Below are 20,707 nucleotides of genomic sequence, written 5' to 3'. Positions count from 1 at the left end.
ACATTAGTGACATTTTTAAAAGTGACCTAGGAAATTAAGAACCCAAGTTCCGTTGATGTCCAATGAGACGTAGGCTCCTGAGCCCTGGTCTACACTAGGAGTTGAGGTCGAATTTAGCAGCGTTAAATCGATATAACCCTGCACCCATCCACACGACGAAGCCTTTTTTTTTCCAACTTAAAGGGCTCTTAAAATCGATTTCCTTACTCCATCCCTGACAAGGTGATTAGCGCTGAAATCGGCCTTGCTGGGTCGAATTTGGGGTACTCTGGACGCAATTAGATGGTATTGGCATCCGGGAGCTATCCCAGAGGGCTCCATTGCAACCGCCCTGGACAGCACTTCAACTCAGATGCACTGGCCAGGTAGACAGGAAAAGGTCCGCTAACTTTTAAATTTCATTTCCTGTTTGGCCAGCATGGACAGCTGCAGGTGAGTGCAGAGCTCATCAGCAGAGGTGACCATGTTGGAGTCCCAGAATTGCAAAAGAGCTCCAGCATGGACTGAACGGGAGGTACGGGATCTGATCGCTATATGGGGAAAGGATTCCGTGCTATCAGAACTCCGTTCCAGTTTTTGAAATGCCAAAACATTTGTCAAAATCTCCCAGGGCATGAAGGTCAGAGGCCATAACAGGGACCCAAAGCAGTGCCACATGAAACTTAAGGAGCTGAGGCAAGCCTACCAGAAAACCAGAGAGGCAAACGGCCACTCCGGGTCAGAGCCCCATACATGCCACTTCTATGGTGAGCTGCATGCCATTTTAGGGGGTTCAGCCACCACTACCCTCAACGTGTGCTTTGACTGCGTCAATGGAGAGAGAGGCAACATGGAGGCAGGTTTTGGGGACGAGGAAGATGATGAGGTTGTAGATAGCTCACAGCAAGCAAGCGAAGAAACCGGTTTTCCTGACGGCCAGGAACTGTTTCTCACCCTGGACCTGGAGCCAGTACCCCCCAAACCCACCCAAGGCTCCTTCCCAGACCCTCCAGGCGGAGAAGGGACCTCTGGTGAGTGTAGCTTTTTAAATTGTATACATGCTTTAAAAGCAGTGTGTTTAATGATTAATTTTCCCTGGCATTCGCGGCTCTCCTGGATGTACTCCCAAAGCCTTTGCAAAAGGTTTCTGGGGAGGGCAGCCTTATTCCGTCCACCATGGTAGGACACTTTACCATTACAGGCCAATAGCACGCAGTTGGGAATCATTGCAGAACAAAGCATTGCAATGTATGTTTGCTGGCGTTCAAATAACATCCGTTGTTTATTTCTCTGTGTTATCCTCAGGAGAGTAATATCATTCATGGTCACCTGGTTGAAATAGGGTGCTTTTCTTAAGGGGACATTCAGAGGTGCCTCTTCCTGCTGGGCTGTTTGTCTGTGGCTGAACAGAAATGTTCCCTGCTGTTAGCCATGCGGGAGGTGGGAGGGGTTAGCCACACAGTGGGGGGAGGCAGAATGCGACCTTTTAACCAAAGCACATGTGCTATGTATGTAATGTTAACAGCAAGGTTTACCGTGAAAGAGTGTACCCATTGTTCTATAAAATGGGTCTTTTTAAATACCACTGTCCCTTTTATTCCTCCACCAGCTGCATGTGTTTCAAGCATCACAAGATCTTCTCCTTCCCAGAGGATAGCAAAGATTAGAAGGCAAATAAAATGCACTTGCAATGAAATGTTCTCTGAGCTCATGCTGTCCTCCCACACTGACAGAGCACAGACGAATGTGTGGAGGCAGACAATGTCAGAGTGCAGGAAAGCACAAAATGACCGGTAGGAGAGGTGGCGGACTGAAAAGAGGGCTGAAGCTGAAAGGTGGCGGAAACATGATGAGAAGAAGCAGGATTCAATGCTGAGGCTGCTGGAGGCTCAAACTAATATGGTCCAGCACATGGTTGAGCTGAAGGGAAGGCAGCCTTAACCTCCCACCCTGCCATAAACATTTCCCCCTTACTCTCTCAGATATTGTGGAGCACACAGCAAGCAGTAATAACAGTGGGAATATTGGTTTCGCTGAGGTCTAACCGAGGCAGTAAACTGCGCCAGCGCGCTTTTAAATGACTGAATGCACATTCTACCACCATTCTGCACTTGCTCAGCCTGTAGTTGAATAGCTCCTGACTACTCTCCAGGCTGCCTGTGTATGGCTTCATGAGCCATGGCATTAAGGGGTAGGCTGGGTCCCCAAGGATAAGTATAGGCATTTCAACATCCCCAATGGTTATTTTCTGGTCTGGGAAGAAAGTCCCTTCCTGCAGCTTTTGAAGCAGTCCAGAGTTCCTGAAGATGCGAGCCATCCCACGTTGATGTTGGTGAAACGTCCCTTGTGATCCACCAGTGCTTGTAGCACTATTGAAAAGTACCCCTTGCGGTTTATATACTCGCTGTCTTAGTGCTCAGGTGCCAAGATAGGGATATGGGTTGCGTCTATGGCCCCACCATAGTTAGGGAATCTCATTGCAGCAAAGCCATCCACTATGACTTCCACATTTCCCAGGGTCACTCCCTTGATATCAGCAGATCTTTGATTGCGTTGGCTACTTTCATCACAGCAGCCCCCACAGTAGATTTGCCCACTCCAAATTGATTCCCAACTGACTGGTAGCTGTCGGGCGTTGCAAGCTTCCACAGGGCTATTGCCACTCGCTCCTCAATTGTGAGGGCTCCTCTCATCTTAGTATTCTTATACCTCAGGGCAGGGGAAAGCAAATCACAAAGTTCCATGAAAGTGCCCTTACGCATGCGAAAGTTTCGCAGCCACTGGGAATCGTCCCAGACCTGCAACACTATGCGGTCCCATCAGTCTGTGCTTGTTTCCCAGGCCCAGAATCGGCGTTCCACCGCATGAACCTGCCCCATTAGCACCATGATGCCCACATTGCCAGGGACCATGCTTTGAGAGAAGTCTGTGTCCATGTCCGCATCACTCTCGTCGCAGCACTGACGTCGCCTATACACCCGGTTTCACTTTGGCAGGTTCTGGTGCTGCATATACTGCTGGATAATGCACATGGTGTTTAATATGCTCCTAATTGCCAAAGTGATCTGAGCGGGTTCCATGCTTGCCGTGGTATGGCGTCTGCACAGAAAAAAGGCGCAGAACAATTGTCTGCTGTTGCTCTGACAGAAGGAGGGGCGACTGATGACATGGCTTACAGGCTCGTCTTACAGGGAATTAAAATCAACAATGGGGGTGGCTTTACATCAAGGAGAAAGAAAAACAACTATCATACAGAATGGCCCCCTCAAGGACTGAATTCAAAACCCTGGGTTTAGCAGGCCAATGCTCAGCCCACTGAGCTATCCCTCCTCCCGGTATTTCAGGCAGGACTGAATCTCCATTAAACTTTTCAAGGTGCCCCTGACAGATCTCACTGAAACGATTGTTGGCCGTTGATTTCACGGAGGGAGGGAGAGAGGGAGGGAGGGGGGAGCAAATGAATACAAAACAAATCTGATCCACTTCTTGTTTTGATCCACTCCATCTATCTTTTACATCTTTGGCTGGCAGCAGACGGTGCAGTAGGACTGCTAGCCATCCTCATCTCCTGCCTGCCTGGCAGAAGATGGTGCGATAGGACTACTAGCCATCCTCATCTCCTGCCTGGTCGCCATAAGATGGTACAATAGGACTGCCAGCAGGACTAAAGACAATGACCTGGTCAAATCACTCCTAATTTAGTTCCTGCGCCCACGTCTGCCCAGGCACTCCTGACCGACCTTCCCGAGGCGGCCAAGAGCACCTCAGACATGACGACGATGGTTATCAGGCCTATTGCACCGTCAGCTGCCACAAGGCAATGGGTTGCTGCTGCCGCGTCTGCCAGCACCCAGGAGACATAGGGTGACAGTGAGCTGAGCAGGCTCCAAGCTTGCCGTGGTATGGCATCTGCATTGGTAACTCAGGAAAAAAGGCGCAAAATGATTGTCTGCCGTTGCTTTCACGGAGGGAGGGAGGGCCTGACGACATGTACCCAGAACCACCTGCGACAATGTTTTTTGCCCCATCAGACATTGGGATCTTAACTCAGAATTCCAATGGGTGGCGGAGACTGCGGGAACTGTGGGATAGCTAACCACAGCGTAACACTCCGGAAGTCGACGCTAGCCTCGGTACTGTGGAAGGACTCCGCCGAGTTAATGCACTTAGAGCATTTTGTGCGGGGACATGCACAAAATCGACTATATATAAACCATTTCTAAAAAACGACATCTATAAATTCGACCTAATTTCATAGCATAGACATACCCTAAGAGCTTAAGTCACTTTTGAAATGGGACTTAGGGACATACCCTCAAAGGTATTTAGGTGCCTAACTCCCATTGAAATCAATCAGAGTTGGTTGCTTAAATACTTTTCAGGATCCAGGCATAAGATGTTTTTGAACATTTTACCCAATATGACCAGTGTCATAAAATTTCTATAAGGTGTTGTTAATTTGCAAAGCTTTAAATGGCCCGGAATCCAGCCCTCTGTTCTATCTCCGCAGGTACAAGCTGTAGGAATGCTTTTGCTGCCCATCCTTGGTGATAAATTTACTGAATGGGTAGCTGGGCATTCTGTATAGAGGCCTCTTATCTCTAGAATTTGCTCCCATTGAAGTCAACCCTCACAGCCTGAGTTAGGCAACCTTTAAGAAGCAGTGCAGGGTTCTGTTTAATCAGGGTTTTAACTCGCAAAGGTTTATTATAATTGTGTGTCTAGGGGGACTGATGTTAAGCACTCTGGGGACAACTGTTTTGAGTGGCCACCTTGCTTAGATATCTGTTATGATTACTGCTTTTACTTTTCGTACTTAGATGTCCTCTGGTAGGTATGCTATCACTGCATACAGTAAATAGATTAATGTCAAACCTAGAAATATACCATTACTCATCTTGACACTGTGTCTGTAGCTTTAATAGCAGCACAACACTAATGACCAAGAACATTTCCTTTTACTTAAATATACATTGATACATACAATTATACTTCAGTTAATCTTGTGTGTTAGACTCCATGAAGATAGACCAATGCAAATGCAACATACAGAAACCATCTTGTTGAACATGCACCTTGGTGTCAACTTTCCGCACTTTGTTTTTAAACTAAATTCCATGTTCCCTACTTAGCTGCAGAGATGACCTAAATTCAGGAGCCACAGGCACAGCAGCCTCCTGCCTACCAGTGTGATGCTCTATGCAATTCTACAGTTAATCCAGGATAAATTAGGGGGGGCAATATTATTGCAGGATACTGAGGCAAAAGTAATGTACTCCAGTAATTTCTTTATTGCTTACAGCTGCAGCAAAAAATCATGGAGTGGAATCGACATGTATCAAAATGAAAATTAGAAGCATAGAACACAGAGATGCCTTTCATAAATCACTGCTCTTTAATGTAAAATAAAGCCTTTCTATATTACCATTATATAGGTTTACAGTAGCAATAAGAAATTTTCATGTTTAAAAAAAAACCCCACAGTCAAACTTGGAATAAGTTCGGAAGAAAGTAAAACAAGATCTTATTGTCAACTAATGACAAGATTAAGAGAACATTAAGCCTACCACTTAAGGCAAATAAGGAGAGATAATTTCACACGTATGTAAAGGGATCTTATAAAGATGACAGGGATCAATTTTCCTTGTTGGTCAGTGTTTCTAAGACAATAAAAATGGTGCATAAATTGAATTAGGAAAAACGTATGTTAGTAGGAAAAGTTATGTAACTATAAAGTCAATGGTACAAGTGCTGGAGGAACCAACTTGGGGCCATGCTCCTCTTGACCTGCTGCTTACAAACAGGGAAGAATTGGTAGGAGAAGTAGAAGTGGGTGGCAACCTTGGCAGCAGTGACCAGGAGATGGCTGAGTGCAGGATCCTGACAAAAGGATGAAAGGAGAGTAGCAAAATACAGACTGGACTTCAGAAAAGCACACTTTGACTCCCTTAGGGAACTGATGGGCAGGATCCCCTGGGAGGCTAATATGAGGGGGAAAGGAGTCCAGGACAGCTGGCTGTATTTTAAAGAAGCCTTATTGAGGGCACAGGAACAAATCATCCCGATGTGCAGAAAGAATAGCAAATATGGCAGGCGACCAGCTTGGCTTAACAGTGAAATCTTTGGTAAGCTTATTAACAACGTGATTAATTGTGTAATTAATCACAATAAATTTTTGTATTGTGTTATTAATTGCGATTAATTTTTTAATCGCTTGAAAGCCTTAATTTATATATGTGTACATTTGAAATGAAAAATTGACACTTTTTATATCAAAAAGTCAAAATGCTTTTGCAAAAAAATTTGATTTTGTCAAGACAGGATTTTCTAATAGAATGCTGTTTTGACTATGTTTTTATTACCAGCTCTAATATCTATATCTACTGATAGATGGATGGATAGGAAGGTGCTGGACCTTCTTGTATATTTTTCTTAACCTTAACTTCACAAAAAAAGGTATCTAAAATGGCTAATGTTGAACTCTTCTCAAAATTAACTTTAAAAAAATCACTTTACAACCCTTTGTATAAGTAAAAGAGGGAAAAACAAATCTGTGTTGATCTCTGGTATACTCATTTTCAGTCCAATGCGATTCAGAATTAGCCTTTTGATTAAGATCAAATATAGTATCAGTATAATATCATTCGATAAACTGGAGGACTACTATTACTACTACTACTGCGGGGTTTGGTGACCCTAGAGATATTTCCATCTCTAACTATTACGATGATCCTCTGAACAGTGAACTTCTAACCCCTTCAAAATCAAAGTTCTGAATTAAGATGATAGCTGATTCTTTTGTATAGCAATATTAAGTGTAACATCAGTTTATTGTTTAAATAGCCTTTAAATTTAGCATATTACCACTCTAAGTTTCCAACAAGAAGCCCTCTGGTACTAGATTTCTCTGGGAACATGCATTGCTGTATAAGGTTGGTTACTTTTTAAATTACCAAGGGAAAGAAATAAGCTGCTTCCTTAAAGTAGAGCCAATGAGCCCTTTTAGAAATAGCCAATTATGAGAAAATTGACTTTCCACCTAATGATAATCTAAACATTTATATCCTCATCTGGAAAGTATTTACAACAACTTTTGAATAAATATCACTGTTGATCATCTCAGTCAAACATATGACAAGGGAAGGACAAGATCAACGAATTATTCACTTTTGTTTTAACTTTCTCGGGATTTTTCCTTGTCTTTTTTGTATCTCTATTTAATTCTCTCTTCCCACCAAGATGAATTATTACACACACTTTAATGGAGCACACAAGACATGAATCGTATACACCTGCAATGATCTATCAAAAGTAGTATTTAAATATCCCACACAGTAGTTGAATGTAACAATCTATATGGGAAAAAAATCAATAAAATATAGATTCTAAAACACTAGCGCCAATGTCCCCTTCTTACTTATGTTTTCAGGAGCTGGTAGCCATTTCAACTCTAGTCATTTGTTTAGAAGAAACTGTATTTCTTCCCGCTCCTCCACCATTGTTATTGTTTTAGGATGGTTAAGGTAATGTTAGAAAAGTTTAGGGTTATTCACATTGTAAAAAATAGGGTTTTTTGGATTCCTTGTAGTTGCCTCTCCAAAGAAAAGCCCCATTTAGGCTGGGAAAATGAGGTTCATAAGATTTTTCTGTTAATAACGGTGCACACTTTACTAAGAAATGCACTACTACTTACTTTATCCACTATATTCTTCATAAAATCTTGGCTTTCTTTCCAAGACGATCTAGAATTATCACCATAGTACTGTAGAATCTTACTGAACATTAGTCATATTTTTGTGTGTTAGAAGCTAATATTACTATTAAACTTTACAAAATATGTCTTGCTTAAGGATATAGTTCACAACATTCAATCAACTGGGGAATCCACAATCAACAACCTAACAAAAATCTAGCATGGAGCACACATGAGCTACAGTAGATTTTAGCTTTCATCTACAGCAAAACTATACGTTATCCCAAAGCCAGACTTCCTATATTTTTTAACCGCCTTAATCTTTATGTACATTGGGCTTGATTCACCCAGTGGATGCTGTGAGTTTAAACCTCGCTGCACCAGTGAAAGTAGTAGTGCCCTGGGGACACTGTGATCTCTTCCAGGGACCCGCCCCTGGAAGGGTACCTTTAATTTGTGGTTGAAATTTCATGTGAGGACTACTGGTGAAGTTGCCTTGGGGACATGTTGAATCAATGTTGTTATAATGTGTGTGCATCTGTGTGTTTTTGGGATGCCACAATAGTTACAGGTAGGACACATTAATCAAGTAGAAGTATCCCTCATCAGCTTTTCTATTATCTGCCCCATTTGTGCCAATTTCCGCTTGCTTCCCCAACACCTCCTGCTCTGCTGTTCTTCTGCAAGACATGGGATAGGGATTTGTCAAAGTCAATGAGCACTTTATTACAGGGAGAGTGCTCAGTAATGAACAATTCAGCAATTTAATGAGATTCTGTAGATCTGTCTCCAGCCTGTCCATCAAGTTTCACTTCTATAAAGCACCCTGACACTAATCCTCTGGCATACCCAATCTTCACCCTGGGCTGAATATTAGATTCTTCCATGGTATATTGCATTACCACTATAACCTTAGCAAAAATGATGAACTTAACTACACTTGAGGCAATATAGCTGGTCTGATTTGATTTTCCTCTATTGGGTTGACTATGAGAGAATTATTTATTTACTATGATAAAGCAAAAAACAGTTTCTTATTGCCTGCTGAATGCCTAAATTGGTAAATATTTATGTGCGTCTTTTAATTCATTCTGGAGAACCAGAAATAAAATACATATTTTTCTGCCTGCAGCAGAAAACTAGTTTAAAACATTCTACATAACAGCATTAGTAACCTTTACAGAGGCAATTATGAAATACTTAAATGGACAGTGTAGAGTTTGTTGTCACGCAAAAAGAAGCTGCTGTTATATTATCACTGCTGTACATAGCAGTATCTGCAGAGTGACCTGCAACACTGGCATACAATATCATATTTGCTACATGGAGTGTCCACCCTACTGTCATGCAGGCCATTAAGAAAATCTTTCCCAGATTTGTCCCATAGGGCAAGGCCAGTGTCACAGTACCAGAGACCTAAGAACTCCCACTTACCAGATTGGAAATGGCAAACATGGGGAGAACGCCTGCCATACCACACTGACCAGTGCCAGCATGCTATTTAATGCAGCTTGGCTTTCTGCAGCATCTCTCCTCTCTAAGATATCTCAAAGCACTTTGAGAAGCACTTTCATCTTGCAGTGAAGTGATAATGAAAGCAAATGGGCCAGTCAGCAATACTCCCACAACCTCACTCATCAAAACTGCTTTACCAAGCAAGGGAATGAGGGCTAGCACTCCAGAGTATCCCCTCCTCCTTTATAAAAGAGTACAGCACCAGGGGATCTCTCAAAGATGGGTAGGCAGGAGTCCAAGTTTATATTTCAATTTTAATGAAAATAGCGTCTTTGGAAAAGACTGCATATTCTATCCTCAAAATCTGAGAAATAAATCCGTGCAGTAGCCACTAGAATAAAGGCATTAAACTTTATCTCCACTCTGCCTTGGTAGTTTGAAGAACTTTGTTCTTAAATAGCACTGCTCATCTGCAGATCTCAAAACACCTTACGAAGTAAGATAAGTATCATACCCCTCATTTCACAGATGGGGAAACCAAGGCACAGAGTGATGAAGTGACTTACACAACATCACCCAGCAGATAAGGATCTTATTAAGAGAGCCATGAACACCACTCAGGTCTTCTGACTGCTTCTACCGTCCATTAGCCCAAAGGTATCTCCCTTTCTAGAAGATAAAAAGTATTTTCCAAAACAGATGTATTTAACAATTTTTTCCTACCTTGCCTTGCCTTTTTCCCATATTGCATGATAGCAAACAAGAAACAAACAGCAGTGTTCCTGTAATTAATATTATAGATGTTTACTTCCATTATATTCTGAAGCTCCCATTTTCACAAATTTACAGAAGGATTGTTTTCCCAGATTATTTTGTTATATATATTTTTGTAGCAAAACATATTAAAAGGCATGTGGCTGTGTGTTTCTTTAGCATTAAAAGCTATTAAATCATATTCCATATTACGCCACAATGTTGTAATTTTTTCCCGTTAACATACTAGGCCACACAAGTCAAACAACAAAAAGTCTTCTTCCAGATTAACTAATTGTATTAGAACAGAGCAGGTCCTGTATTAACATCAAAATCTAGTTTGTCCCCTTTTGTTTCCCTGAGCCTTTAATCATTTTAGTGTCACCAGCACCTGCTCAAGGGCTCCAGAACAAAAGTTTTCCCTGGTTTTATACAGTGTCACACATTACACCAACCGATTTCCTTACCTGCCAGATTTGCTCTTCACTAAGAGAAGTGAGTCGGTCGCTCTTCAGGACCTCTCGAAGGAGACAGTATGGGAGAGCCAGGACTTCCTCCGGGTGACTCTTCAGCAGCTCAGAGAGGTGTTTAACTAAGAAGTCAACCACTGCCTTCTCCAGCAAAGTGAGGTTAAAGAGGTCAGCGAGCTTATACAGGTCCAAGTAATTAAAGCTATTTAATTCCTGGGTGAGTAAAGCAAAACAAAAAATGTGTCTCAGAAAAAAAGGCAAAAGAGAAATAGGTGATTGAGGACCATGGTCTGGCACACGTGTGAAAAAAGCATGAGCAAATGCTGCAATTGCATGTGCAAATCGGGCAATTGTGAATGATAGAGGGCATTCAGAAATCATGGTGTTGAAATTGCCTGATTTATGCATGCATCTGCAGCAACTGTAAGACATGCAGTTGTGTGTGGACCAATAAATAAACCAAAATGTTTTATAGTGTATTACAAGAGCTGGCAGAATTCAACACATAGATTTTTTAAAAAAAATCTTTCCATTAATTAAAAAGTTTTGTTACAGAACAATTGTTTGCTCATTATTTATTATTAATTATTTCATCTGCCTTGAAAAGAGAACTGCAAGCACTTTCATAAATAGGATTTCTAGTTTCACTGAGGACTTCTGTTTTGAGCTGTAGCTCACGAAAGCTTATGCTCTAATAAATTTGTTAGTCTCTAAGGTGCCAAAAGTACTCCTTTTCTTTTTGCGAATACAGACTAACACGGCTGCTACTCTGAAACCTATGCTGAAATTATGTTTCAATTTACAGATATATCATCAGTGAATTAAAACAGATTTGCCTTCATCTTCTGCACCAACAGTATCCTGATTTGCCGCTTCTTCGTCTAGAAGCAGAAAAATGAACACTGACAAAAGCTGAGCTAAACCAAAGCAAAAGTGCTTTCTATCCAGATAGCAACAGATCTTACATTTAAAGGCCCACATTTTCAGCCTTGCATATCGCTGCAATTATTACAATCTGGGCAATTTACATAATTTTAGATCTCATGCTTGTCAAGATCAAGATCATGTCTTCATCTATGTTAGGAGAGCACCTAGTACACTGGGCACTATCACTAAGTAAAAAATATCTAGAAAATAAACAACAAAGAAACTAGTCACTAGGTCTATAAAGGTCTAACAGAACCCAGTCACTATCCAACTTTATTAATGTTAAACAGGATCTGGGATTAGGTGTAGAGAGACCTCAGCCTGCTTAGAACATGGCAAACACACCATTAAAAATCCTTTGAACCTTTCATTAATGATACAGAAAAGAAGGAAAAACAGTTAAAGATCTGAAATGTAAAATATTAAACAAGTCTTTCATTTTAACATTTTGTGTTCCCTTTAGCTGTAGAGTTTTTAGAAGGAAAAACCCCTCGTTCCACGGTATCTTAGAGAGCATTAAAGATGGTAATAACTGTCCTTTTGGGGAAAAGAAAAGAAGCTGGCTGAGATGGGCTAAAGCGGTTGCTTTTCCTGTTGTCAGTAAGATCCAAAACTGACCTTTTGAGGAAAAGAAAATAAGTTAGTTGAGATGAGCTGGAGCTGCTGTTGCTGTTGTTAAAATCCAATACCATTTCATTGAAGATGCAGTCTGGAATTCAGCTGGAGCTGATAGAACAATCCAGATGACATCACCAACCGTCTCTAGCCTGAGCTGGTAAGGACACCCCTCAAGATTAAGCCAAAGAAGGTCTTGGTCCCTGGAGACAGTGGGGGTGGCAGCCATGACAGTGAAGCTTGGTCCAGTAGCCTCCGTCTATTCTTTCTTTACCCCCAAAATCTCAGTCTTTAAAAAGCCACAAAGGGTTTGTTGAGTGGAGTAACCCATCCTCTCATTATTTTGTCCAACAATTAGGCTTACTATCCAACACGCTAATTTTGGTTCATTAACTTCCGGTTCTACATCATCATGCTAATTTCAACAGTTTTTGGATTATATCAACATGGACTTTTGGGTTTAGAGTAATCCAGTTTCTCTGTCTGGTTTTCTTGCATTATTCCCATCAACATTTGTTATTATAGGTTATCATGACATGTTAAAACGTACACATTTTTGACAGTAAAGCTCTCAATTAAGGTAAATTTGTAGGCACAATTATCATAACACTCCCTCACTCTCCTTCCCATTCCTATTCTTACCCAGCTGAGAAATACAGGAATCAAAACTATACACAGTACCTCTAAATAATAATGGTCCAAATGGTCATGCCCAGTGCACAATGTAGAGGAGAATAAGACAAACTCCTGAAATAAACACCTAAGGACAAGGGAGAATGAGCAGAGACTTCACTGTATCCTTCCCAACTCTGAGAAAGGCCACCTACAAAAACAGTGTGTTGCTGGCTCTTTGTGAGTTTTGGAGAATGACAGAGTCAGGGAGCAGTTGCTCTACAAGACTCACTTGCCTCTAAAACCTGTGGATATGCAGACAGAAATCCACATGGGAGTTAATGCTGTCTGTTGTAGCATTAACTCCCCTCCCAAAGCTTCTATTCCATACACAGAAGGGACTGATCATGTATGAGACACAATGATAGTACATCTCCTCAATGAGCTATGGTGCCATGGGAAAGAGGAGGCTAGAAAGCAACACAAAGGATCATGCAGACCAGGTAGAGGACCTAGAATCCTGGGATTTGCCCACAGCTCCTTGGGTTAAATAGTGATTCCTGCATTCTCAGTGTGGCCATACACCTCAGCTTCCTAAGGACAGCATAGCAGAAACTCCAGAGATTATATTATATAGAGCAGATTCAACAAGAACAAATATATATTATTTGAGACATCAGAGTGACAAAGGACCCTAAATAAAATTCATAGAATTTTATCTGCTTTTCTCTGTTTTTTCTCCCCCTCTCCTACTCCCTGGTTTTCTCCCACAATTTACTGCTCTGTTCCCTGCTACCAGCCCCCTCATTGTCCCACTCCTTATGCGAAAATTACAAGAACTCTTGTCAGTTTCACTTTGCTGCTTAGTTAGCACAGGAAGCAGAGCAGAAAAGAGGAAAAGACTAAATTACCTGAATTACACTTGCAGCTCTGCTGGATGGACTGGCAGAGCCAAATGAAACTGACAAGAGATCTTGTAAATGTCAATTTGCTGCTCTGCTGGCACATGGAGTGGAGCAGAAGGAAGATGGGAAAAGGAGAAGAGAATCTCCAGAAGGTTCTGCGTGCTACCCATGGGATAAGGTCTGCTTTGTCAGTGAATTCAATGGTTTTCTATTGATTGATGGTAGAACTGCTACTCCAGGATGACCAAATTCCTTGTGGGGCTCCCACTGCAATATGGACCCCCTGCATATCCTCCAGCTTGGGGCTGTGTATTGAAGGCAAATTCTATTTAAGGTGCTACATTCTGTAAAGAATCTCTTCCTTATTTTTTAAAGAATCAGGAGCTGAGGTTTATGCATATTCACAATAAGCACTCAGGGCTTGCTGTAGTTTCAAGGGCCATACATTTTCTGGTAGATCGAAGGATGCCTCCTCTTCTCCATAATGAGACAGATAAGGTAAGGACAAATCCTTCTCCACTACAGAAGGCTAGGACAGGAATTCTGCAAATTGAAACTCCTGGCATTTCTTGTTTCCTACATGAAATGATTTTGCTCACAATCATGGGGAAACAGGGCAAGGGTTGACAGTTTTTGGCACTACTGCTCCCCAAATCAATTCATATACTCATTAAAAATAGGCAATGGGATTACAGAAAATCTTTGGATTTTACAGTAAAAAACATTCCATTATCAATTAAATATTTGGATTTTAATGTAATTTCATAGAAAAATTTAATCTTGATATAAATTTCATTTGACAGATTTATGGGATGTTATTTGATTACTAATTAATAAAGAACTTGACAAAAACATTTTAGAAACTACAGTGGTCACCACTGAAAATATCCATATTTGCTAGCAAATTATCACAGTGTGGTATCTCAGGTCTGGCAGCTATTTCCTATTCTAGATATAGGGAAAGGTTGTCATTTCTCAGATACCAACTGCTGGCAATTGCTGACCTACAGTGAGTACTAGGAGTTCTGTTTCCATTTATTTTTTTAAAAATGACCTGTACGTATATAAAAATCTTGCAAATATTTAGTCATTCTTGGTTCTCTTTAAAATGTAGAGATGAATAGAATGAAAACTTGCATTCCAAAGACAGTATTGACAACCCTACGAGTTCAGAAATCATAAACCAGTTCCCCAAAATCATGAGATTAAAAAAAAAATCCAACATTTGGGGTTGTTTTTATTTGCTTTCCGGTTTTGAGCATGTAGGCTTAACATTCACAAGCTTTTGCCTGCAACCATAAAGGGTTAAAAAAATTACTTTTGCTTTTTAAATGAAACCTGAGATGCTCAAATAATCAGATGACTTCACGAGCAGGGACTTAAAGAAAATGCTAAAAGCACAAAAGTTGTGCTAAAACTGAGAGAGTTGGCAACATAACAAAGGGCATGTTATACTGCAATAAAAGACTGGCTCAAAATTACAGAGTAGAAATTTTGGCTTGGGCTGGAGCCCAGACTCTGAGACCCACAAGGTCTAAACTGCTAGTTTTTTGCTCCACAGCACAAGCCCCATGAGTCTGAAGGGATATGTCTACAAGGCAATTAAATGCCGGTGGCTGGCCTGTGCCAGGTGACTCCGGCTCATGGGGCTTGGACTGAGGGGGTATTTAACTGCAGTATAGATGTCTGGTCCTAGGCTGCAGCCTGAGCTCTGAGACCCTCTTATCTGGCAGGATCCTAAATCCCAAGCTCCAACACAAGCCTGAACGTCTACACCGCAATTAAAAAGCCCTGCAGCCCGTGTCTGAGTCAGCTGGCACAGGCCCTCCACCAGTTTTTAATTGCAATGTTGACATACCCTGGGTCAATTGGCCCAGGCCAGCCAAAGAAAGCTGGGATTTAGGCCCTGATCCTGTAAACACTTAAATATGTGATGAATTTCAAGCATGTGAATTACCCAACAGAAAACACGGTTTCTACCTTTTAGGTTTTTATATGGTCACCTCTTACCACGATAGTTGATTTAAAAGGGAGGGAAGTAAGATTATATAGCCACAGCTGGGGAACCAATGGCAATTTAGTACAGAAGCTGTCTAGGCTGATGGAGGTTAAGAACCTGGATTCTATGCGAGACACATTTGCTATATGTGCAAGCTCTGGGATATGCATCTCCGCAGATCACAGATAATACTGAAGGCCCTATTCCACCTCGTCTGTGAAACTAGCATCCCTATGCATTGAGGAAAGGAAACAAGCAATGTATGGCTAATGAACTTTGCAGAGTTTTGCACTTGCAACCTTGTTTAGTCAACTTTGTTGCAGAAAGCGATGTTCTGAGCCACTGAAATGGGGTTTTCCCTGGCTGATGGAATGTCAATCATCCAAAAAGAAATGTATGAGACATGAACTTAAATAAACTGAGTTCTTCATTTTTGGAGGTCAGCAATAAGGAGAATAAGATGGAGGCCTTGTGACCTGAAGATTAACTTTCCACCAAAGAAAGATGAGCCTGATCGAATACCCAACAGAGTCAATGGAAAGTCTCTTATTGATTTCAGTGGGTTTTGAAATAGACTCCAGGTGCAGTAGGTGCAGCCTTCTGGACCTTATATATCATGAGTAATGCTGGTCAGGATATTATTTATTTGCTGAAAAGAGCAACTTGATGGCATTTCTCCATCTGAAACATAATTTTTGAATGCCGATCAATTCCAAAATTTCAGGGAATGTTGTAGTAAGGCAGAACCTTACTGATTTTGCTGAAAATAGGAAAAGGAAAATGGGGTACACACGGAGTACCTTGAATCTGGGATAGCAGAATCATAACCTTAAACAGCTCTGTAACTATCTACTGATCAAAGAACCAGTTTGATGGCAGACATTAGCACTTTCCGGCATAACAATACTCCCATCTCAGCCCATAGTTCCAATACAGTTTAAAATGATGACACCCTGTATGACTTATCTCCCAGACAGAAAGAAAAGAAATAAGAATGGTGGGAGCACAGGAGCAATAGGGGTTCACATAGAGCTGCTGGCAAGGTCTGGGGGAGGGATACAGGGAGTCCCTGAAATAGAGGGGGAGGGTGGCAGAGTGGGAATTTGTTTTTGGGGAGGGTGGTTGAGAATGGAGGAACGCAATTGAATTTTTGTGGTGAAATTTCCATTTTGTCCAAAAGGCATTTTCCATGGGAGGAGGGGAAAAAAGTTTCAATGGAAAATTTTGAACCAGCTATAGCCAAGAGTCATCATCCCTAGACTGAGCATAAACTGTGGGGCTCAACAACTTGCAGATACTGATCAGAATATTTTTAATTTTTTTTTACTGCTGGGGTTCAGCAGAATGCTGACTCTTCCTCAGAATAGGTCAGCTTGACACAGAGGCTGAAATTAATCACCTTCCGGGGGGTTGATGGGTTAAAAGGCTATCAATATATTTTAAAAGATTGGGCCTCTAAACAGAAATACTCACGTTTGACTCTAGAAGGTCAGATTTGGCCTTTAGCTTTGAACTTCACAACCAGAGAAGCTGGTTTATCAGCTTTCTCAAAAGAAAATCATCCAATTGTCATACCAATCATTTGCTCAAATCAAAATTATACCGATATTGCACATTGCTATCCTGCTAAGGACAAAAGTGTCATGCTGAGAGTGTGAGACGTATATTACTGATCAGATAATCCATCTCCCAATCAGTGATAAGGCTTTAACAAACATATGACTATGTCAGAGTACAGAAGCCTCTTGCCAAAGTTTCTTTTTTTTTGGTATCAGAATATATCTATCTATATATGTATGTGTATATACACACACACACACACACACATATATATATAGTGAAACAGAATCACAATCAATACATCTGTTTCCTCTGAATACATTTCCAAACTAAATTCTTAACTAGATAAAAACCTTCAGATTAACAAATCAATGAAGTGTGCATTCTCTGAAATGGGCTACCCATTCAATTCTGTTGGGATTAGGCATAAACTAGTCCTGACTGTATTTGCCTATAATGGGTTTTGTTTGATTTACAATTAAATGACAAGTTACTGTTTTGAAATAGCAATTATATACGTTTATTTATTAAAATAAATATTATATATTTGTATTACAGAATACTGTCCTCTAGTACTATTCATTAAAATGACATTTTTAATAAAAAGTATTTAACACATAATTGAAAGCATCAGGCATAAATAAATTATATAAAAACAATGTACATTGTACAAAGGATAAAGGTGTTATGTCTTTTTATGGAGATCTGAAAAACAAACTAAAAGAGAGCACATGAAGAATTAAAGAAGTGTGGTAGGGAAAGAAAGAGACCCAATGTTTTGCTAATGTGATCTATGTTACTTTGCTAACTCACATTCAAACTAACAGTATATAGTTCTTATTACTGAGTTACAGTATAAATAGTTGGTATATTCCATAGCGAACATGAACCTCATTATATAAATTAGTCAAAATGTTTATCAATGTCTACCTCCAAAATGAACTTGTGTATCTAGTCCTATACATTCAGCTCACTGTACTTTACTGAAGAGGGTGGCTGTTTTTTTTTTCCAAACTGCTCTTTTTAGTAGTGAGTGAATCCATCATTCCATGTTAAGCATCTTACTGGGCTTCTATGTTATTTATATCAACTTTTTGGCTACCAAAGCAATTGAATAATGAGCTGACATTTAAAATCTTAAGTTTAGGGGGAATACAAGAAAATCAATTTTTCAGACAAATATGTCCTAATAGAACGACAATATTAAATATTTACAGTAGACTACATGATACTAACAGCATTTTAATAGAGGGATACAGAAGAGAGTCAAACAGGAGAAAGAACATTTAGAAATATTCTATTTAAATTTATTTCAAATCGATCTTTATTTAATTTATAGTTTTAAGAATAATTGTATTGTGCAAGCCACAGAAGAGGATATAAGTAACAGATTGATAAATTAGAGTTAATCATAGCCAAGTGCACGCTAGAGTACAATATACTTCTAGTCCTGTGCTCTGCTTTATAAATAGCAAAAAAATCACAAGGAGAACTAAGGGGAGAGACTGCATTTCTTTATGACCTTATTTGAAAGATAAACTCCTTGGGGAAATACAATTTATTCAGATTATCAAGACCCTGCTGTGCAAATCTACAGTCTGGGAGCACACTACAGAGATCAAAAAATATTTACTTTATTCTGTTGGGTATAAAATCTTTTAATGAATGCATAATTACAGAAAAAGTGTATACAGCTTTAGAAATTCCATTGCTGAGCCAAGCCATTAATATCCAAGGCATCATACCCAGTTGTGACTCCACCTGCTTCCTATTTGGATTACAACACAGTTATAAATCAAGGTATTATGTGACTACCCATATTGGTATCACAGAAATGGATAGCTTTGTATTATTTCCCCTCTGCAAAAAGTGATGACAATCAATGCCTGAAAGCAAAAATGTGTCTTCTAAAAGTGTAAGCCCTTAGGGACAGGGGCCCTGTCTTCATAATTCTTTGAACAGCCGCTAGCACAATGGACTCTTGATCCTGATGGGGCATCTGGGCACTATGGTAATATAAATGTTAAGTAAAATAAAACAAATAAGAAAGAAAGAAAGAAAGAAAGAAAGAAAGAAAGAAAGAAAGAAAGAAAGAAAGAAAGAAAGAAAGAAAGAAAGAAGGAAAGAAAGAAAGAAAGAAAGAAGATGAAGAATGGTTAAAGGTAACTCGGGTATAAGTCAAAATAGAAGTAATATAAATAAGCTATTTAAAACTTAATGAAAAATCTGTAACAAGGCAAAAATACATTAGGTACTGTACTACAGTGAGAAATCTAGTGGATAGTTTCTCTTTTTAAAATTAAACAAGAGCAGCCAAATTCTGCCATTTCTGACACACTGCATTATTATTAACTAAAGCTCTGATCCAACAAAGACTTACTCATGTGCTTAACTTTAATGAGATCATTCAAGCTTGAAATCCATAGTAGTACTTACAAACTTAAAGTTAAGTATATGCAAAAATCTTTACAAGACTGGGGCTTTGGGCCTCATTCTGAAACTCTTACTCATATTGAGTATCTGAGTAGTCCCACTGATGCCTGGAAGTAATTTTGGCAGAATCAGGGTCACACTGGGATAGTAAGGGCAGAATTTGATAGGGGAAAGGGTTCATATTTCCTTCCCCCCCATATATAATAGCATAGACATAGATATAGATTTTTTTTCATAAGTAGATGAATGGTAACTGATCAGTGGCTGAATGTAGACACATATCCTTGTAGACTTAAGGAACACTATCAACTTTATTTTCTTTTCATTGACTAATTTTACAAAATTCAATTTATTGGTAGAACATGCTTTCCATAGCATACCCTAATTTTTTTAATTCCTATTTTTTTAAAAAAAGTGTAAAGTTGATCTGAACACTGCTGATGTTCCAAAGGATGTTTTGAGTTAGGCCCAGGATCAGCAACATCAAACAGGCTCAGGCCCACTCATTTCCCTCCTTCTCTGTTTTCTTTCAGTCTGTGTCTGCTGCCTTTTCAGTTTCAGCTTTGTTGCAGCTGTTGCTCATAAACATTCTCTTGCAGAGCAGGAGGGAAAGAGGGTCTGTGATCTCCGCAAGGACAGGGTGTGAAAGTGATGTTATAATCTTAGTCCATAAAACTGAAAATGCAACTGACCACCAACAAAAATGTGAAACTGACTATACACAAAGTGCCACCAAATGTACAAGGTCAACTAACTGGAGGGAAAAAAAAAAAGAGGATAACTCTTTCTCTCTCAGGTACAATAATATGGTTACTTGTAACAATAAGTGTTATGGTTGGTATGGCAACACCCATTTTTTCATGTTCTCTATGAGTGTATATATATATCTTCCCACTGTATTTTCAACTGCATGCATCCGATGAAGTGGGTTTTAGCCCACGAAAGCTTATGCCCAAATAAATTTGTTAGTCTAAGGTGCCACAAGTACTCCTCGTTCTTTCTGCTGATACAAACTAAGCACGGCTACCACTCTGAAACCTGTCAACAATAGGTGTGTAAATTTTCAAGATGAAGGTGTCTGTCCTTTCAAACGATCATGACTACAGAGATAGTCGTCCATTTCTGTTGTATATTACATACACCTATTTCTGAAAAATAGTATGAATGCAACATTAAGATGGCATAGTTCAACATTTTAGTACATCACAAAATAGAGAAATAAAGGTTGTACAGCAATGTTAAAGTAGCCACAAGATATTTATGCAGTGTTTTCAATTCCTGTTTACATTTCTTGATCTTTAACTCC

The 20,707-nt window shown here is 40.0% G+C and overlaps 1 protein-coding gene across 4 annotated transcripts in view; it reads right to left on the bottom strand.

Annotated features, from left to right (window-relative positions):
* The window catches only part of KLHL32 (kelch like family member 32), a 195,435-nt gene that overhangs the window by 37,936 nt on the left and 136,792 nt on the right, over nt 1–20,707 (bottom strand). For 3 of the 4 annotated variants that reach the window (XR_006279876.1, XR_005291949.2, XM_038395698.2), the window contains exon 6: nt 10,348–10,563. Coding sequence is in view for 1 of the 4 variants with exons in the window: in XM_038395698.2 (XP_038251626.1) it covers nt 10,348–10,563 (216 nt within the window). In the remaining 3 variants the exon portion in view is untranslated. Of the gene's footprint in view, nt 1–10,347; nt 10,564–20,707 lie in introns of those variants that run through there. The other variant, XM_043510674.1, reaches the window with a different exon arrangement.

This window comes from Dermochelys coriacea, chromosome 3 (assembly GCF_009764565.3).
Source record: "Dermochelys coriacea isolate rDerCor1 chromosome 3, rDerCor1.pri.v4, whole genome shotgun sequence".
NCBI lineage: Eukaryota > Metazoa > Chordata > Testudines > Dermochelyidae > Dermochelys > Dermochelys coriacea.
This window is presented reverse-complemented; position numbering and strand designations above follow the sequence as displayed.